The 20,103-nt window shown below is 42.1% G+C and overlaps 1 protein-coding gene across 1 annotated transcript in view; it reads left to right on the top strand.

Moving 5' to 3' along the window:
- Nucleotides 1-610: 610 nt before the first annotated feature.
- Nucleotides 611-20,103, top strand: part of PRKAG2 (protein kinase AMP-activated non-catalytic subunit gamma 2) — a 205,580-nt gene continuing 186,087 nt past the window's right edge. The window contains exon 1 of the mRNA XM_079302881.1: nucleotides 611-1,629. Coding sequence (XP_079159007.1) covers nucleotides 1,531-1,629 — 99 coding nt within the window. The 5' untranslated portion in view covers nucleotides 611-1,530. The remainder of the gene's footprint in view (nucleotides 1,630-20,103) is intronic.

The raw sequence follows: 20,103 nt of genomic DNA, 5'->3' as shown, positions 1-20,103 counted from the left end.
AATCTGAGATTAAGTGCTGCTATCAAAAGTCTGCAGCTGTAACGGGCTTGATCTTACCCTCAAATTCAGGCAGTGTAGAAAGGTGCAGAGATTGTCAAGGGAAGAAGAGCCACTTCTGAAACAAACCTTCATATTTTGATGCAGAATATATGCTTGTTTAAACCACCTGCCGCCCTAAAGAAGAGACAGCTCTGTCCTTGCTGTGCCAGACTCTCAGGCCGGGTGGCAGCCTGGCACAGGGGTGGCTCTGCCGTGGGTTTGCTGCGCAGCACAGCCACAGGTGAAGGGATGTTGGAAGCTTTTCCTTCTCTGAGACCCGGTGACGCCAAATCCATTGGCCCGCGGGGGCTGAGCCGCCTCTTTCGCTCTCGGCCGAATCTGCCAGCGCGTTGAAGGCTTTTTGGAGAGAGGGAGCGGAAAAATCTACGTTCAGGAGCGGACTGCGGCCCTCCTGGGCTTGGCACCCGCTCCCTGTCGGCCGGGCTGAGGGAGGGAGGGCGGCCCGGGGTGCTGCCCTGCGGGAATGAAGGCTGGCGGGGCCCCGTCCTTGCCCGGCGGCCGCGCTGGGCTGCGGGGAGCGCGGGTGGGGAGCGGTGCCTGGGGAAAGGAATATCCCAAATATCCCTCCCTCAGGCACGGCCGGGAGAAATCCTGCGGGGACGGAGCAGCCTGGGAGGTCGGCAGGGAGAGGAACCGCGCCGCCTTTGGGCGTTTTTGGCAAGGTGAAACGCAGCCTTTTCGCCCACCTCCGTGCTCCGGCAGCCCGGGGAATGCAGGCACGGCTCCAGCTCCTCTCCCCCGCCGAGGGGCCGGCGGGGCGGCCCGGGGCGAGCGGCAGCCGGGGGAAGCGGCCGGGCTGCGGGAAAGTTGCGTGCGGCTCGTTCTGCAGCTGCTGGGGAGCCTGCCGGGCTCCGGGAGCGCCCGGGCACCTCCTCCCATCCTCCTGCCCCCCTTCCCTCCCTCCCTCCCTCCCTCCCCGCTCGGGCTCCCCGCGGGACTCCCCAGTCTGCCAGGAGCGTCGCCCTAGCGCCTTCCCCTTTTTGGGTTTTGTAGCCATTGGGTGTTTTGGGGGTTGTTTTTTTATTTTTTTTATTTTTTTAATTCTCTCTCTTTTCGGTGAGAGTGCGGCCGGGCTGGGCGAGGGGAAGGAAACTTTCTCCCCCCCTCCCCCAGGATGCTCCGGATATTTTTGAAAGGGCGGAAGAGTGAGAAAGGGAGCAGCGTCTGTAAGGGCATCTCATGCTCTTGCGAAGGTCCCCCCTGACACCTCGCTGCTGGGATTAAAGACCGGCGCTGGAGAAACTCCTCCCCTTCCCTCTGCTTCTCTCATTCTCCCCCCCTCCTCTGGCTTCCCCCTACCCCCCCCAAATTTCCTAAGGCCATTAGGAAGGGGGTAAGAAAATAAAAAGAGAGAAAAGAAAAAATAAATAAGGAGCCTGGAGTCACTGCGGCCCGTGGGACGGTGGGGAGAGGTGGAAGAGGAGCCTCCCTCTCCAGATCCATCGCTCAGCACCCCGCTTGGGTGAAGGCATGGGAAGCACTGCCATGGACAAGAAGAAAGATGCCTCCAGCAGCAGCAGCAGGAAAAGCTCCAGCCACAAGAAACTCATGTTGCGAGTGCACATCCCCGTAAGTGGCTCCTCGCTCTTCCTCCCCTTCGGCAGCTGGCGTGGCTTAGGCATGTTTTTCTCTGACATGGAGCGCAGCGAAAGGCAGGGAGAGGTGTTTCCTGCGCCGAGCTCTGCAGTTTGGGGCGTGCTGGGCTGGGTTTGGGTGCAACAGGCGAGTCCTCCACATCTGGGGTGGCTGGAGAGTGGGGTGCAGCGCTGGCAGCCCGGGATGCAGTGTCCGTGGCACGGAGGATCCTCACCGTGCCGGTGTCACTTGTACTCCCTGCTCTACGAGTGCTCCCGTGCTCTGCGCTGCGGGTTTGGCTCCGTTTGTCTCACTCAGTTCCCTCTCAGACTCGCAGCACGGTCTAGCAAAAAGTCTGTTCGCCCCCAAACTCTGATCTTAACATTCCCAGGTTTGGTTCTGGGAACTGTCCCTGCCTGTGGCTGAACCAGCGTTTGATCTGATTCTTCCCTCTCTTTCAAGACTAATCCACTTCTGAATTTCCCAGGGCTGGGGAACCCAGAGCTCGCTCAGATTTGGATCCAAGCAGTCTGGTCATTGCCAAAAGAGCAGGGCAGTTGTATTCATAGTGGAGCAAACTAGTGAGCCATGCAGTCTGTTTACTAGCTCTGCTCTGTATATTGCACTATGAAGTAACGTGCAAGAAATTATACATATAGATACAGAATAACCACAGATCAAAAGTTTCTATTTCCAGTGAGTACTAAAAGGTTGACTGGCATTGTTTTCAGAATAACATGCCTTTCAAAACTTAGATTATTGGTTTTCTTTGCTATTAGGATGTTCTTGTGATCCATGTAGCTATTAGTTTTCTATTCTCTGTCCTGATGTACTTTTGGTTTCAATGCTTCTGGCAAGAAATTACAAAGTCCTTGTATCTTTTCTGCACACTCTGTTGTTTTATCGATTATTTGTGTTTGGATTTTTTTTTTGTTTGTTTATTAGTTTGTTTTAAATCTCATTATATAAAAGTGGGAAAGAGTTCTACCCATATCTCTGCCAGGCCACCAAGGAGCAAAAAGATATTTCTGGTTCTAAGATTTTCCTTTGTTTTAGGAAAGAATAAGAAGTCAAAGCAAATTTATTAGGTGTCTCGAGTGTGTGGAATAAAATGGAGGAAAAATACATGACTCTTCTGCAGATTTTATTTTTCTCTGGGGAGGAATGCAAGCCCAAGAGCCCAAGCCAAACTTCTGGAGCTCAGAGTGCATTCAGTGCTAGAAGAAAAGGATCTGTTTCTGCTAACATGGGTGTTGCCTATGTATTTGTGACAGAGGATTTTAGGCAATAAACTTTACCATGTTGCCAGTAGTACTTCACAATAGGGATGTAAAATACCAGCAAATAAAATGTACCACACCAAAGCACCACTCCCCTTGTGCTCATTATTCCTTCCCACCCTGCCTGCAATACTGTCTCTGCCATCTCTTTCCACTGCCCCCCCACCTCTGACTCAGTCTAGCCAGAAACTCTTGTGCACTTGGATCCCCACTGCTGCTCCCAGGATCTGAATTTTATGCCTGCTGAGGAGCCATAGGTAGTTTTGGAGTTTCCTGTGGTTGCTTCAGAATTTTACAGCATCCATCCGGTGTTTTTGAAATACCTGCTGACCACCAGTTATCTCTGACCACACCAGAATTTAGAACAAATTTCCTCCTTTTATGGTGTGAAGCTAACATGAAAAAAGTACTTAAGGAACTCATTAGCACTAAATCATTATTGACAGAGGAATGTTAATGCTTTTTCCTAATTTCCTCCCTAATCCATAAACAACCTTTCTTCATGAGTGTTACCTTACTTCTGTCTTGGATGGAACATTGTTAGAAGTGGGTTATAATTTTTCATGTTCATTTCTTGGCTTTTTGCTCTGCAATTTGTCACCTGGGTAATGGTAGTGACTCAGATACAAGCTTGCAAATGGCTGATGTTGCACTGAAGTCAACCTAAGTTTTGTTGTTCACCCAGTTGGAAGAGCTTCAAGATTTGGTAATGAGATACCACCTTCCATCCTTCCTCTCTATCCCCAAAATATGATCCTTCTCTTCCATTCTGCATCATTCTAATATTCCTCAAATGGACTATTGAGCCATGGTTGTACTCATATTTTTAGTGGTTTTCTGTAATCTGGCAGAGTTTGAACATGGCTGTGCTATAAGAAAAAACATTTTTCACATTCTCCTTACTTGACAGAGGAATCTGCATTTGAAAAGATCTGTTTAGATTGTTTTGTTTTTTTCTCTTTCATAACGTTGTCTTGGCTGTTGTTTAGAAGCATCATTCCTATTATTTCAGTGGCACCTGTCAGTGTAGCTGTACTTGTCAAAGGAGCTTTCACCAGGCAGTAATTTTTTATTTTGTTCATCCTTTTCTTTGTGTTTCTGTGAGATCATATTTATTGCTGGGACATGTAATTCAGGTTCATTTGGATCTTCAAACTAGGAACAAGATAAGAACTAACAAGGAGAAAGAGGAGTCCATTTTGAAAGAGAAAGCAATGGGACAGAGAGGTACTGTTGTGATTCAGGCTGACCTAAAACATAGTTATTGGTCATGCAGAAATGCTGATTGAAAAAGTAATATATATTGGGGGGAAAAAAAATGAAGGATGCAAAATACACTATAATTAGGTGAGAGGATTGTCGAATAATAGGGATTTTGGAAAAAAATTTTGTATGCATTTCTTCCCTCCCCCACATAGTTTTATTGTTTTGGGTTTGTCTGTGACAGTGGGAAAAAACAGGTCAATTGAAGAAAGCAGGTTTGTGGCCTGCAACACTCCAGGGCATTTCTCAGGTACACTTTTCTCAAGGAAGAGCAAGACATGATACAAAAGGTCTAGAAACAATCTTTTTCCACCTTCTTTCTGTGTTCAGTCTCCTTCAGCACAGGTGGGTGGTGCCCTGCCCATGTTTCTGGGAGTGGTGATGGACCACTAAATTCCTGCAGGCTGGCTTTCCTCACTGCTCTCAGCTTGTGTTCAGTAGCCAAGAATGAATAGGGGCCACTGTATTCTGTAGGATGGCAGGGGAGTGTTTGCTGAATTGCTGGGATGATGGAACATCTTCTTGTTTGGTTTTCATTTTCTTTGTAAATACACAACTGACTTAAACTAGTAATTCAGATAGACCAGGATATAATTGCAGGAGCCTTTGTAAGGATCATATCAACCTCTGTCTGTCCCAGCAGCACATTCAGAAAATTAGAGATGAAATTAGAGATGCCTAAATGGAAATTTCTGGTCCAAATATCTTTGAAAGCTGCTACAGTTTTAAATAGAAACCTTTGCTCTCTAGATGCATCATATCTATAATATGAAGACATTATCATTATAAAATTCCTTTTTAAGCCATTAGAAGATAATGCTTGCACATTGCTTTGAACATTTTTAAAACTCTATTCTGAGATGGGATGCAATTGTCTGCTGAGTAGGAGCTCACAGCAGTGAGATCAGAGTGTTCTTTTGTCATCTTGCAAAATCAATCTCTTCTACTCTCAACATTGCCTCTGTAGGCCCCTGGTGCTGGAAAAAAAAAATATGCTCTTGTTTACTTTGAATTTCATCTGGGATGGTTCAGTCAGTGCTAGCAAAGTTATGTTGTATTTATTTATGAGCTCAACTGAGGGCAGAACCTCTCTCCAGAGCCTCACTATGCCAGGTGCCAAGCACCTGCTGCTCCCAGCAGGTGGGAATTGCAGGAGTTTGGCACTTCCTTGGATTTTTCCCAAATACTTCGCAAGGTGACTTTTTATTCAAAAGAACAAAGAAGTTTTTTTCACAATAAGCACAAAAACAACATCTGTGAACAAATATCAAAACACCTTTCAGTTCACTAAGGTGGCTCTTGCCTTGGGTACTTCAGCAGAGCTGATGCACTAGAAGGATGTGCTTGGAGATCAGGATTCTTTATTTTCTGTGCCACACAAAGAAATATTTCTGTGCAGTTTCTCCCTTTTCTTTGTCAACCTCTGTGATTTTGAAGAGACTCCTCAATGTCAAAATCGATTGCTGTTTCCAGGCTTGGTGTTATGCTGGGATGCCAGGCTGAACATCAGATGGCTTAAATATTTCTAACCCCATAGATGACAATGATGTTCTGACAGCTACTGTTGGCTCAGGCTCTGCCCCTCCATCTTGCTTTCCACACTTACAAAGTCATTAATGGCTGCATGCCTAATAAATCACTGTGAAATTATTTTGTTCTGTCACAGTTTTTGCAAGGGTGCTTCTTGTCTCCCGGTAATTGCAGGGTGGGTTTCGGTATGGGACTCACTCTAGGAAGCTGCAGATGGGGAATAATCTAGTGAATTCTTTCAAAGGTGAAAAGAAATCAGCTTCCAGTGTGATCTAGGAATGAAAGAAATGTTTGTTTTCATGGAAAGAGGGGGTGAAGGGAGAGAGAGACAGAGGAGAGAGAAATGTTTCCCTAAAATTAAATCTGCAGCTGCTCTCCCTTTTGCTCTCACAATGCAGGCTCTGAGTTGTCCTGAGCCTCTGTGGCCTTGAAGTTTAAATTTGGATTCCTCCCTCAAGAGCTGATATATTAAGACAGGAAAGGGCAAGAAGTATTTGCTCAGGAGTGTTGAGATGGTGCTTTGAATTATCTGAAGGATAAAAATAAGGATCCATGTTTACAATCATACTAGCTGACACTGCAATTAAGGAAGCATTAGTCTTTTTGGTTCTAAAGCATAACAGAAACAGACTATCAGCATACAGAAATGTGTTGTGTCTTACAAAATATTATTTTTCCTGGTTTGAGATTCTGCTCCTAAAGGGTCTCACCCAATCTCTTTTATTTATACCTGAGCCTGTGAGGACTGTGGGCTCAGAGGAATGTGAATTTCCTTGGAGAAATAAGTTATGAATATGGAAGGACCTCACAGAAATGTGGATGGTCAGGGAAGTTTACACTGTGCTTATATTGGGAATTAGTGAAACAAAAGGAAAGTCATGTTCCAGAGAGATTAGGAGTGAAATGGGAGGTAGTGATCTCCACCTAGGAGGTTCCAGCTCCTGTTCACAGACCCACAAGGTTCAGCTTATGCTCAACTTCACCACATTGCATTCAAGGGAGCTACTCAGATGTGACTGAAACCAGAATTCAGCCCTCACTTTGTTGATGATATATGGACAGTCACAAAAGGTTGGTGCCCAGGTGCTGCCTTGGCAGGGCTAATGGGAGGAGGAGAAAAGAGGCAAAACTGGGTCAGCATTGGTTGCCCAAATTGTGGACATTCATGTTGAGTGAAATAACACATGTAATTCTCATCACTTTGAAAGAAAGCTGAACTTCTGTCAAAAGGCATCCCGTGCACAGGGAATAATGAAAGAGCAGAGTTGGTTACAAGAGAAATGAAGCATCAAGGAAAACATCAACAGCAGACAAGAGATGTTACAATGTGGGCTGTTTTACCCTAGACTGATCACCAGGCTTTGGGAATTGGTTCCAGAGCCTGATCTGCTTGCAGGGCACTGCTGTTTCAATTTTCTGCTGTTGTTTGCACTGTAGACACTGGAGAAAGTGTTACAGTCTCACAAACAAGGAGACCTGTGCATGACTTCAAAGGCTAAAAGAAAAAGATTTTAATCTTGAATGGACTGTGTTTTTTCTCCTGAAAAGGAAGACTTATGTACACACATGAATATATGATGGCATCAACAATTATTAAATATTATTGTTGATGTGATGATACTGCTACTGAACTATTTCTCAAACCAGCAGTGAGCTAAAACACCAATGTATGTTCGATATGCAGAATGATTTTTGTGTTTATTCTTTATGTACCTGTAGAAACTGGAGTATAATGCTTCAGTTTAGTCTTTGCTTCTGTAATACTGTCTCTCTAAAGCTGCTTGCATGTGAAACCTTTAAAGCATGAAAGCATTATTTACACAGTAGAGAACTGAAACATAACACCATACTTCAGTTTTTGACATTGAGGATTCATAGAATGGTTTATAACATCCTTCACATTTTCATAAAATTTAGTTTGACTGTAAATTACATTATATAAGCATGACCCAGTGGGATGCAGAGCAAATGCATTGCAGTGTGAGTTTCATGGTTGTAATTTATTTTCCACACTGTGACTCTTCAGACCTTATGGTCATTATTGCAAAGGGTGCCTGTGACCTTCTGCTCCAAAAACAGAACCTATGTCATAAGCTGAAGACTTAATCTATTTTTGTGACGAGGGTGAGTGAGCTATATGCCTTTTTTAAGCTGCTGGAGAACATATTCATACATCTGGGGATTCATTAGGAGGAAGTGTGTGCATTATAAGCATTATCTGCCATATTATAAAGCCTGTATCATCATTGATGTACAACAGCCATTGTGCAATTTTCAGTCAACTTTTCATGTTAGTAGTGCTGCTGGAACAATAAAAATAAGAAAATACTCTGCTTCTGCAAGCTGAAGAAAGCAACCCTGTCAGAGAGGTCAGAGTACTGCCTGACAGCACTACAAAACACAGGAGTTTCCTGCTCAGCTGTGGGCTTACCAGGGGTCTTTTATGAATGACTGAAGTTTGGGTCTGGGTTGTGGAAGCTACATGCTTGTTGATTCCTTTAGAAGAGGTTGGAAACATGTTTTCCATGGAATTCAAGAAATCAGTACTTGGTGAGCTAAATTAGTGGAAAAATCTCAGTCCAAGCATGAAGCAACTTTTTGGTGAAGACAAGCTCTCCATAGAAATGGGATAGTTTTAGGAATGTGGTGGACTAAACAGGTGCCATAAGCATTGCCTGTTGCCTGTCTAGTGGAAAAAATGGATTGTTACTGCTTGCCACTTATTTTGAACGGACTCTACAAGGAAATCTGAAGAGAGGAGTTATTTAGTGACTCTGTTAAGGCTACCTAGCCTCAATCTTTGACAAACTTCCACTGATATAGGGATGTTCTATGCCTTTAAATAGGTGTGCATTTAATGTGTTTGCTAGGCCTGTGTTGCCTTGCTTCTGGCCATGTGGCCTTTAAAAATTGTAAGTGCAAACAAGTGTTTTTACAGAATCATGGGATTATTGAGGTTGGAAGAGAGAGATCTGGGGGTTGTCTACTCCAGGTGTTATTGCTGGCTCAGTGGTCAACTAGAGCAGGTTGCTCAGGACTGTGCCCCATCAGATTTTTAATTTCCCTGAGGATGGAAACTCACCAGTTTCACTGCTCTGACAGAACACATTCGAGCAAGTGAAAGATCCTGGAGACAGACTATTGTTTAGCCACTACACAGGCACATGGAATTGAACTCCACAGTTGGTTGGATCTTGTTTGAAAAGCTGTTCACTGAGGAATGGAATTGAATTGGGCTGGAAGGAGTGCAGAGACTTCTGGGAAAAGGATTCCCTGAGATGGGTATCAAAACTGGAGGCATAATAGTCTCAACAAGACTTGAGAAAGGAAGGAAGAGTAAGGAAGAGGTAAAAAAAGGTGCTTAGTCAGTGTTACCATGCTGTGTATGAGTTTGCCAGATTCTCAGTAGATTATTGCATCTTCTGGAATGTGGTTTTCATCATGCCTTGTCATTCCTTTTGCATACATTCATTAGAGGGGGATTTGCTGTTACTGAGTATTAATCATGTGTTGGAAGTGTGATCTAAAGCAAGAAGCATGAGGAAAGACAGTTCAGGGATAAGAGCACTAAATCCTCAGCAATCTGAGTCTCTATCTGCTGTATGGCCTGAGGGCAGAGGAGGTGTAAGCTGTGCAGTGATGAATGGCAGAGGCTTGAGGTCCACAAAGAATGAACTTTTAAAGTGTCAGTGTGCCACACTGAAACACCAAAACAGCCTGTGGGATCTTCTTTCTATCCACAACTGAGTGCTGCTAGATGTCTGTACATATGTTAGTAAAGACAAACTCTCTGAAGAATTTAAAGCCTTGACAGATTGTACTGGCTGGGGGAGTTGCAAAGAAACAGCTTCATCCCAGCAGTCCTAATATTCAAGGAGATGGCTGGAGTTTAAACAACTTTTCCCATGTTGTATAGGAATGTGGCAGTTGGACTCCTGTAGTTTTTAGACCCAGTTCTCTCACCTTAACCATTAGCCAAACCTTCTTCCTGTGGTATTTGTTCCATAAGGATCCATGTACAAGCTCAGCCTAAGTCAGATCCATGTATAACATTAACCTAAGGCAGCAGTCATGGGAAGTATTTTTCCTTTTGCTTTTTGAAAATATGTGTGAATGAAAGGATTCCAGTCTGATATCTACAAACATGTAGTCATGTCATGTCTTAAAATAACATTATTAGGACTCCTGACAGCCTAATCAGGAAGACCACGGATTGAGGATATTAGATAAATTAAGGGAGACTATTTTAATTTCCAGCATCCAAAGTGGTACCAATGAGTGTGCCTAATTATCACATCCTCCATGTGGTTCATGTGGTTGTTGAAAGCTGTAAAATGTTAATCTTTCATTTTCTGTGGTAGCTGGTGGCACATCAGTTGTAGAATTCTTGAAACAAGGTATCTACAGCTATTTCGCATGTAGTCATCTACACTGTCAAGAAAATGAGACAGCTCTTTACCAGCCATGTTCAATCTACAGCAGTCTCCAACGAGTTTGCAGGCATTCTGCCTCCTTTCCTGAATTCCACTGACTTGTCCCTCCAGTTGCTGGAGTTGGGCATTCTCTAGTGCCAGCTAGAGCAGGAAAGAAAATATCGGTATGGTCTCAACACCATTCTTTGATACTCCTTCCACTAATCCTAGATCAACTCTACATTTTTATGGGAAAATGGGGAAATTCTTCCATTTGAAAAGCTGAGCCAACATTATTCATAAACATAAAATGTATAGCCTGAAAATAATGGGAGGTAGAAGATGTTATTCAGCTGTTCCCTTTGCTCTTTACTTAGTGAGTTGATATTCAAGGTAAATACTAATTTAAGACTTCTTTTAGTTGGATGATGATTAATTTTACATTTCCTGTATATTTTTAATGTGTTTTAGAATGACTGCACCTGCTTTAAGCTGTGCAGAGGCAGGAGACTACATGCCAGCATTTTTCTTTATAAAGTAAATCCAGTAATTCAAAAAGTGCAATTACTTGAATTGCTTTTTTTCTGTATTGAACTAAGAGTTCTGGCTATTTTCACTGCTGAAGATTTGTGGACATATCATCAATTGGCATGTAAAAGTTTCTGTTCATGGAACTCTTCTGATTTTCAGCTGTAAAACACTGGAGTCAATGTAAGAGGAAGTCTCATAACCATGCACAGGAATGGGCTCATCTCAGTTACTTAGTCAGACAAAACTGTTCTTCACCCAGTATTCCTCAGTTCTCCTGGTGCACCTCAACCATTTACCAGGGCAAGGGAAGCTGCTGTTCCCCAGCTGGATTTCCCAACAGCTTGTGTGCATCCTCCCATCCTCCTGCAATGCTGAACAAAGCATGTTGCCCTTACAATGCCTTCCTTCTTAGCCAATATGTTTTATTTGCATTGTCAGATAAAATGAGTGGTAACTTGGTAAGCCTTGGTAACTCACTTGCTTTTGATGCCCATCTGTCTGTAGTCTCAGATCCAAAAATCTGCAAACAGATGACTCAAGTTTACTTGAAATGCCATTCACAAGATTAAGCCTTGAGAAAAGAATATAGATGCTAAGAAGGCTAGTAGCTCAAAGAAATGGGATTTTCAAAGGAATTTAGGCATCTTAGGTTCTTTTACAGTATTTGATGATCCTGCCAGTCCATTTGTATCAGGATATCTTTAATTAAATTTGAAAACTAAGCTTTAAATTTGAAACTTTCAAGATGCTATTCTTCCCTCTTTGCTATTTATACCTGCATTACAAACAAGCCACTTTCCTATTTTTCCACTTCCAGTAACATTCCCTTGTACCTGATAGCTAAAACGGAAAAAAAAAGCAAACAAAAAAAAATCACAACAAAAGCAACAAACCCCCCTCCCCAAAACAAAACAGAAATTGGTTTTTATTTCAATGGAACAGAGATTGAAAGTAATACTAGGAAGTAATTTGGGAAGAGATAAATAGCAGCTGCTCTCTTGATGATAAAGACTGAAACTAATACTTTGTGCAATCTGTTGTGACACATAATAAAGTCTGTGTGTGTTTGTCTTATGTTTAACTGAGAGGGACCAAGTATTGCATGTGATAAAGACTACAGAAAGAAATTTCTTTTCAATGTAACTTGAGAAAAGACTGAGATCATTTAAAGTTGTGAGAGGGTGTTCTGTTTATATAGAGACCATCCAAAGGAGGGCAATGAAGATGATGCAGAGATTTTGAGAAGAAGCCACGTGAGGAGTGGCTGAGGGCACTGGGTCTGTTCAGCCTGGAGGAGACTGAGGGGAGAGCTCAGTGCAGCCACAATTCCTTGTGAGGGGAAGAGGAGCAGCAGGCACTGATCTCTGCTCCCTGGTGACAGTGACAGGACTGAGGGAATGGCCTGGAGTTGTGTCAGGGGAGGTTTAGGTTGGATATTTGGAAAAGGTTCCTCACCCAGAGGGTGGTTGGGCACTGAACAGGTTCCTCAGGGAGGTGGTCACAGCCCCAAACCTGACAGAGTTCAAGAAGTGTTTGGACAATGTTTTTTGTCACATGGTGTGGCTCTTGGGGATGTCCTGTACAGGGCCAGGAGTTGGACTTGATGGTCCTTTTGGGTCCCTTCCAACTCAGCATATTTTGTGATTGTGTGATGAGCAGAGCCTGTGTGTGTGTGGAGGGAAAGTGCCCTGTGCAGCTGTTTGCTCTAAACTGAATACATTCAGTGTGTATAGACAAGCTGGCAAATTGCTCATGCTGCAGAGAAATGAGCTGTGATGGAAAATACAATAGATGTTTAATTATTTCAGGGGAAAACCCCATGTTATGAATATCCTGTGTTTTCATGTTGCAAAACAAACAGAGCAACGAGCTTGATCTCAAAGGCTGTTTTGATTTCTGGTGGTTTTTGGTTTATAAGACTTAAGTAATTTAAAGTTCAATCACCTGGGCTATTGTGCTAAGGGATTTATACACAGTGACCTGCATCCTACTGTCCCAGATGTAACCAAGACTGACTTCTTCCTTGCCTCTGTCTGCTTCCTTGCATACAGCCACTGCTGGAGAAGGCCTCCAAGTCATGTCATGTCAAATAATGCATGGTCTTCAGAGCTCACTGGGGGAGAGAAAAGTCTGGGAACAATGTGAACAGGCACAGCCAGGCATTTCCACTAATTGTTGATGTGGACGATGGAACACAAAAGCAAAAGAAGGGAGGGGGGAATGGAAATGTGTCTTGGTGTGGAAACGACTGTGTAAAAACAAATATGCCTGGACTTGCTTATTTGGAATGTAAATGTAGCCCAGGAGAACTCCCACAACAGGAATCCTCTGCTTTAGTCTGCCCCTGCCAGATAATTTTAGGTTTCTTTTTTTATTTATTTACCTCAAGAGACTTTTTTGGCTATTTGGGGTTGTGGACTTCAGCAACCCTAAATTATAGCAGGTAGTTGCTTTTTACTGCTGAGCTGGCTTGAAATTATCTCTTACTTTTTGGTTCTGGTTATTTGATATTGCCTAAATATTGGAAATTGAAAACTTGAATTACTTGATTATTAATGTAACATGGTAGTGGCATTTGAAAATACATCCTGGTGAAGTGAACTTAAATATCTATCTATCTATCTATCTATCTATCTATCTATCTATCTATCTATCTATCTATCTATCCATATCTATCTATATAGATAGATAGATATATCTATATCTATCTATCTATCTATCTATCTATCTATCTATCTATCTATCTATCTATCTATCTATCTATTTATCTATATCTATCTTAAATATCTAACTCACTTCCATACTGTGCACTCTAATCCAAAGCAGGGTTGAGTGATTTCCAGATCAACTGTATAAAATAAGTAAAATAAAATTGCATATTTGGATAAGGGAGAGGGGGATTTTTCATAATGAAAAAATAGAATTTCCTCTCAAGAACTGTCCAGAAATATCTATAATGTAATTTCCTTAAACTCAGAAATACAACAGGTAAAGACAGTGATGACGAGATGACCATTTGGTTGGATGAGCCTGAAAATGGCAAATTGATCTGTAGAATGGGAGTTATATGGAATTATGAGCAACTGAAAATGAAGTTAGTAAATTTAGTGAGATTCATGAAGTAAATTTAGTATATTTACATTTCACTCTACAGTGAAAATTTTTGTACAAAGGTATGCTACCAACCCTTGCTGGGCTTCTTCATGACCTGGAGATAGAAAGGTTTTTTATACAAAGGAAGCAGAAAACTCAAGTGATATACTGGGATTTGCATGTTCACCTGTGCCTGAAGGATTATCCCACCTATGCTGAAAAACAGATATTTCTGCAGTGACATGCAACAGCTACAATTAGTAATCAGCACAATGCAACACAACTGGTAAAAATCCAAATGCTTACTTTGTCCATTTACTAAATGAGTTGCAAATGTCTGACTGAGCTGAGAACTATAATGGAGGCAAGAGGAAAGGGAATAGCCAGCAGAAACACCAATTTGTTGATTATATAATGGATCTGTCATTAGTAACTTGATCATGCCAATGCAATTGCTTGTTCTCCAAGACAGTTACTTGTTCTTACCAGGCCTGATTGAAAAGCACTCTGATTATGCCAAAGTGTGCTTTAAATGGAAAGGGGGAGATGGAGAAGTGTTTAACAGTAGAAATATGATTGCTGATAGCATTGCAGAAAAGTGACAATGCAGAAAGATAGTATGTTTTTAGTTAGATTTATCCCTTTGTAGTTAAAAATACATAAATTCAGTGCTGTGAAAGTTGTCACAAGGACAGCTGTAAAGACTGATTGTGGGTCAGAGTGAAAACTGAGTTGATCCTATGAAATTCATCACAACAGTTCATTGTGGCACTTCTATTTTGACAGGCAGGATTGGCCTCCCAGCAATTACCATTGAAAATATTTATCATTGTAATGTGGAAATCTGACTTCCTGGCACGGGGCTGGGAACTTCATTTCACAGTAATCTCCTGAACATCTTTGCTGACTAAGACTGATTCTTGAGCATGTTGCCAAAAGATCTCAGTTTCTCCGCCTTCTTCCCAGTCTTCCAGTTTTCACATCAGATTTCTCTTTATTATGTGCTCTTATTTCTGTAATTCTGTGATTTCCAAATGCCACTGTAACCCCCACAGAAGTAATATTCTTTATTTAAACTTTTCTATGCAGGTGACAGCACATTGAGACAGATTGTCCAGAGAGGGTGTGGAGTGTCCCTTGCTGGAGATATTCCAGAACTGTCTGGACATAATCCTGTGCCATGTGCTCTGGGATGGCCCTGCTGGAGCAGAGGGGTTGGACCAGATGTCCCTCTGTGCTACCTTCCAACCTGATCTGTTCTGTGATTCTGTGAATATTCCCCGAGCCAGAAGCACTAGCTATTATCTCTAGAGTTTCCACAAAATATGAAGAACAAAAATCAGGCTCACAGAATTGTGTATTGGGTCTTTATGGAGAGGATTTTTAGATTTGTTTACATTCCTTAGACATGGGCAAACTTTAGGGGTGAATATCTTGTTTTTCAGAATTTTGGTGACTTTGCTCACACACTAATGTGTGCCACAAGTTTCCTGCTATTCCATGAAGGATTAGCATTTTAGGTGTTTTAAAAATTATTTTCTATGGCTTAGGTAACCTGTTTATCACAGAACATGAAGCATCTGAACATGTTGGAGGAAGATTTCCAGCTTTCTGAGCTGCTCACCACTAGATATGCTGAGAGCCATTCTGGTGTTACCTGCCTTAGCAGGAACATTTTCCCTGTCACTGGAGCTGCTATGGACAGTGGGGTTGGAGCTGGAGACACTTTCTGCATGAGATGGAAGTGTTAGGATTTCATTGTGGCTCTGTGCAGTTTAGAGGGTTGGGAGAAAGAGCTACCTAAATCTTGTGAGTGTATAAAGTATAAATGAGTAAAATGTGGTGTGCCAGAAATATCTCATGAACAAATACAAAAATATCAGTATTTTTTGTTTTGATTTTGCAATAATTCCATTTGACAAACAACCAGGTTTCTTCTAGCTGTTCTGCTGAGAGCTTTCTCTCCTTGCAGACAAGTTTTACAGCTCTGCTTACCACAAGTCTTACCACATGTGAGAGAGTTGTGCAAAGTGTCTGATATAAGAGAGCTGCAATGGAAATGGGGGAGTGAAACCAGGGTACAGTGGTAATGTTTATGGCTAATGCTATGATGCACCCTCTCTGCTATTCTGATTGTGTTACAGCTGTAATTCTGTAGCTGTGGTCTAAAATGGGGAGGCAGGTAAGAGCTTGAATTCACTGTGAGCCAGGAAACCTAAAATATCTCTTTTACTTTTGGCCAGATGCCCAGACCAGAATAAATATATTCAGCCTTTCTCTTTCACATCCCCATTGTAGAGACAAAATACAAAAAGGCCAAACAGAAATCTGACAGACCATATTTTGTTTATATAGGGGCTTGGTAACTCTATGAGATGAAGAGACAGTTATCAACCTAAGTCCTGTATTTTATATGGATTTATAACAGCCATTTGAATAAAGTATGCCTCTTTGCTCAGGCTGCGAATTTGTAAATTCAAACTGTTTTATGCATATTTCCATAATATTTATGTGGAGTACATATAGTTGCCTAGATGTTTTTGTTGTTCATGATCATGGTGATTTAGTTAATGTTGTTTTTTTTTCTAAGCATTGTCTCAGAATTTATCATGATTTCATTCATAGAAAAAAAAAACCCTTCTTTTATCTGTTCTAATTTGTACATGAGGCCAGTTTGAGGGAAAGGTTGACTTTTCCGAGAAGCTTCTAGAAGTTCCAAGAAAGGTTTATTTCCATCTGGTAATTAATTTAAAATAGGCTTTAAAACTTCCTATTTTCCTTTCTAGGATATTCTGTTTCTCAGGCCTTTCAGCACGGCTGTCTGTGAGTCTGATGGCGTGTCACTTTACAGAACTGCTCAGAAAAACATCTGTGACACCAGTGGAGGGACAGAAATTTCCTCTGATGGCTAGAGCTGGAGTTCTTGGTCTGGCACATTGGTTGGGCTTCAAAGAAGTTTATAGATTTGGGAAGGAAATTTAATTATATGTTCTGGCAATAGCCTTAACATTTTCTTGCTCTTTTTATTGTTTGAAAATTTAAAAAATTTAAAGCAACTGCGACTGGTGCAACATATTTCTGTATTTTATGTATAACTTTAAAGCAGAGTGAGCACAAATGTTTATCTCAGCTAAGTCTTTTCCAAGTACATGTATTCATTAAGCTGACCATAGAAATTCAGTCAAACATAAGCTCAGCTACTGCTGGTAATTCATTAACAGATTCATCTAAAACCTTGTCCAAAGCTTTAGTTTCTGAATCAGGGCATGAACATCTCATTTCCTCACCAGTACAAAAATACACAGTGGATTTGGTGGTTGAAGGCAAGTTTAGCCAACAGTATAACCTCCTAACCACAAGCTTGCTTTATCTTGGATCCAGCTGAGCTTCTCCTTTCATGTGTCAGGGCTGAGGAGGAAGAGGATTTCCCTGAAGTGTGAACATGGCAGTCTTGACCCTGACACCCTGATGGCTTTGTTCTTCATCTTGAAGGGAGTGTGCAGCCCAAACCAAGGTCTCACTCCACTGACCTTTGGGTGGCTCATTACTTGGGTGGGAACAGAGTGTGTGCAGTAAACTCTGGAGCCAATACAAACTTTTGCATCTGAACAGCCCTGAAGTGCTTTAGCAGTTATGTTTTTCATACATGACTGACATATAGATAGTTATCATAGCTATCTGGAGCAGTGATCACTAAGTGCTGTGCTGGTGTTTAGCAGTGCTGGGAACATTTATGCTGGAATTCAAGGAAGTTGCTTCATCTGGACTACACGGTAAGAAGGACTGTGCCAAAAAATGCCAAGTGTGGAACAGAGTTTAGAGTAAAAATCCATTTTCTGAAGAAAATTGTTGTGAGATCCTGAATGAACACAAGAAGTTTACTTTTCTGTGTCAGGAGAAATATATGTTTTCTTGTTCATTTGTTCAGTTTTGTTTGTTCCATTTAAACTCAATTTTCTCTGTAGCACTTCACCTGCCTACACTGGCCCTGGTTTAGTTCCTGATGAACCCAGTAACATCAGTCTCCTGACTAACCTGGGTCAGGAGTGTTAAGTATCACCAGTCATTGAACTGTCAATTCTTGGATACATGCAATATCCTGATTTCTCCCAGTCTCATCTTGTTTTCCATATGGTACTCAGTTTATCCTTTTGCAGCTCTTATCTGACAAGTGTGCCATATCAAGCTCCTGTGCACTCAAGGTTTCACCTTAAACACCAAGAGACCTGCTTTATTTGCTCTCACCAAAGAAGTGGACTCTTGGAGGATATCCAGGTTTTTTATTGAATAGGTATTTGATTCAAGCATTTCTTTTAAAACTCTCCTTGAAAGAAAGCCTGGGGAAGAGCCAGCATTATAACCCTAATGCACTTCCCATCTCCATGTCCTTCTTTATGCAAATTTCTAAGTTTTTAGGATAATTGATTGATTTAATTTTGCCCTGGAATTCAGGCAAAAGATTTAATGTTGCCCTGGATGTGTCATTATTTCTGATGCGAAGCTTGGAAAGCAAAAATTTAAGAAGCAATTTGCCCAAGACTATAGCATGCTGGAAAGTAGAGCTCAGTAGCTCCCTAGTCCTATATGTAAGCTAAAAATCCACAATGCTTGAAGCCAGGGGACTGTAGCTAATTCATCACTGCAGATGTCTTGGCCTGCTCTGCTCCTCATTTTGCACTGGCTCTGTGGGGAGCTTTCCCTGTATAAAATCACCTGTAACATGGCTCCTTTTGGCCTCAGGAGTTTACCTGTGATTTGGACTGTTGCCAGACTCCTGTGTCAATACATTTACTGCCTTCAGTTGTGGACAAAGCCAATTTGACTCACTTGAAGCAAAATCAAAGAGGACCGTGAGCCTATGGCTTCCCATAAAACATCCCTTCCCTGCCATTCAGGGTTGTTATGGCTGATGGAAATTAGCCAGTGTTAAATAAGGAGTGGGAAAGCATTGCCCTGCCTTAAACTGAGTACAGCTGCACTTTTGTTACTCGAGTTCTATGCAAGGGCAGGCAGTGTTTTGGCATGCTCTGGGCTCCTAAAAGCACTGCTGGGGCAGCAGCGGATGTTACTCCCACTATTTTAAAGGGCAGGTCACCAGAGTCCCAAAGTTCCAGCAGCTGAAACCTCTGGAGAGCCTCTGTTCCCTAAGCCCTAGGGAGAGCTGAGGAAGAGCCTGTGCTGCTTCCTCACCGTGGGAACTGTGGTTGGAACCTGCAAGGACGGTGACAAATCGGTTCAGAACTCCCCCAGTGAGGGTCTGTTTTTCCAATTGTGATAAAATAAATCGGGCAGGTGATGAGACAGGTGAAATTTGGGATTGTGGTGTTGGCTGGTCAAATGCTGGAAATACCAGTGCTGTGTATTTCTAGGTAGCCTTTCCCATCCATTTTCAGGAAGTTGGGTTTTTTTCTTTTCTTTCTCTGTCCTTGTTTACTTGCAATTTCACTTTTAAAGCTCTTCCTTCCTCTTTTTGGGCTTCTCTTTCAAATCTGTTAAAAAAAAATTCCTTCACATGAGAGAAACCATGTTTGTTTGCCTGTTTGTTTTCCCAGGCTGTTCAGTAGGTTACAGAGATAATTTCTGCTTGTTGGTTAGTTTACATAGGTAGGATACTCTCAATTCCCTTTTGGAGTCATTATACAGCTCGTCATCAAAACTTGGGGCATTTGAAACTCTTAAATAAGCAGATGGTAGATTTTTATGAGCAGTATCCCATGTTATGTATGTGTGCATGTGGGTGTGCCTGCACACACCCATATTTCCATGTGTATTTTTTGCATATAATCCTTGGGGCACATCTGATCTGAGGTCTTTGAGAAGGACCAGAACCATGGCATCAGGGAGCAAGGATTTCTTTTGACATGTGTGGTATGTTTTGATGCAGGTGTAGCCAAAGAAGATGGTTATCACACTCTGAACATGGAAAAGGTCACATTCTGACATGTAGCCACAGGTTGTGTACCAGACTCTTTCTAGATTTGGGAAACTGTTCAGAATTAACCTTTCTGAATCATCATGTATTTTTATGTTGATCCTCAGATTATACCCAGAATGGCTCCTTTCCCATGTCTGTAGCTCCTCCTCATCTTTCAGTCATTAGACATAAGAGCTGTTTTTCTTCTGGAGATCAGTCAGTTATTGAGTCTCAACAGGACGATCAGAATTTCTTGAGTCTAGAAAAAATGCTGGAAATTATTATTATTTGTTTTCCTTCTTTCTCTAGGGGCTCCATAAAGCAAGAAGGAGCCTTCTTTAACTTGCCATTTATTTCCTGCCTCCTGCAGGAAAACCCTTTAGGCAGTGCCATCATATCTTCCCTGCTATAAACTCCATCAGTTTGCAAAGTGGTGATGTTTCTT

Source organism: Erithacus rubecula, assembly GCF_903797595.1.
Source record: "Erithacus rubecula genome assembly, chromosome: 3".
Classification (NCBI taxonomy): Eukaryota; Metazoa; Chordata; class Aves; order Passeriformes; family Muscicapidae; genus Erithacus; species Erithacus rubecula.
The sequence above is the reverse complement of the archived record's forward strand: the minus strand, read 5'-3'. Positions and strand labels throughout refer to the sequence as shown.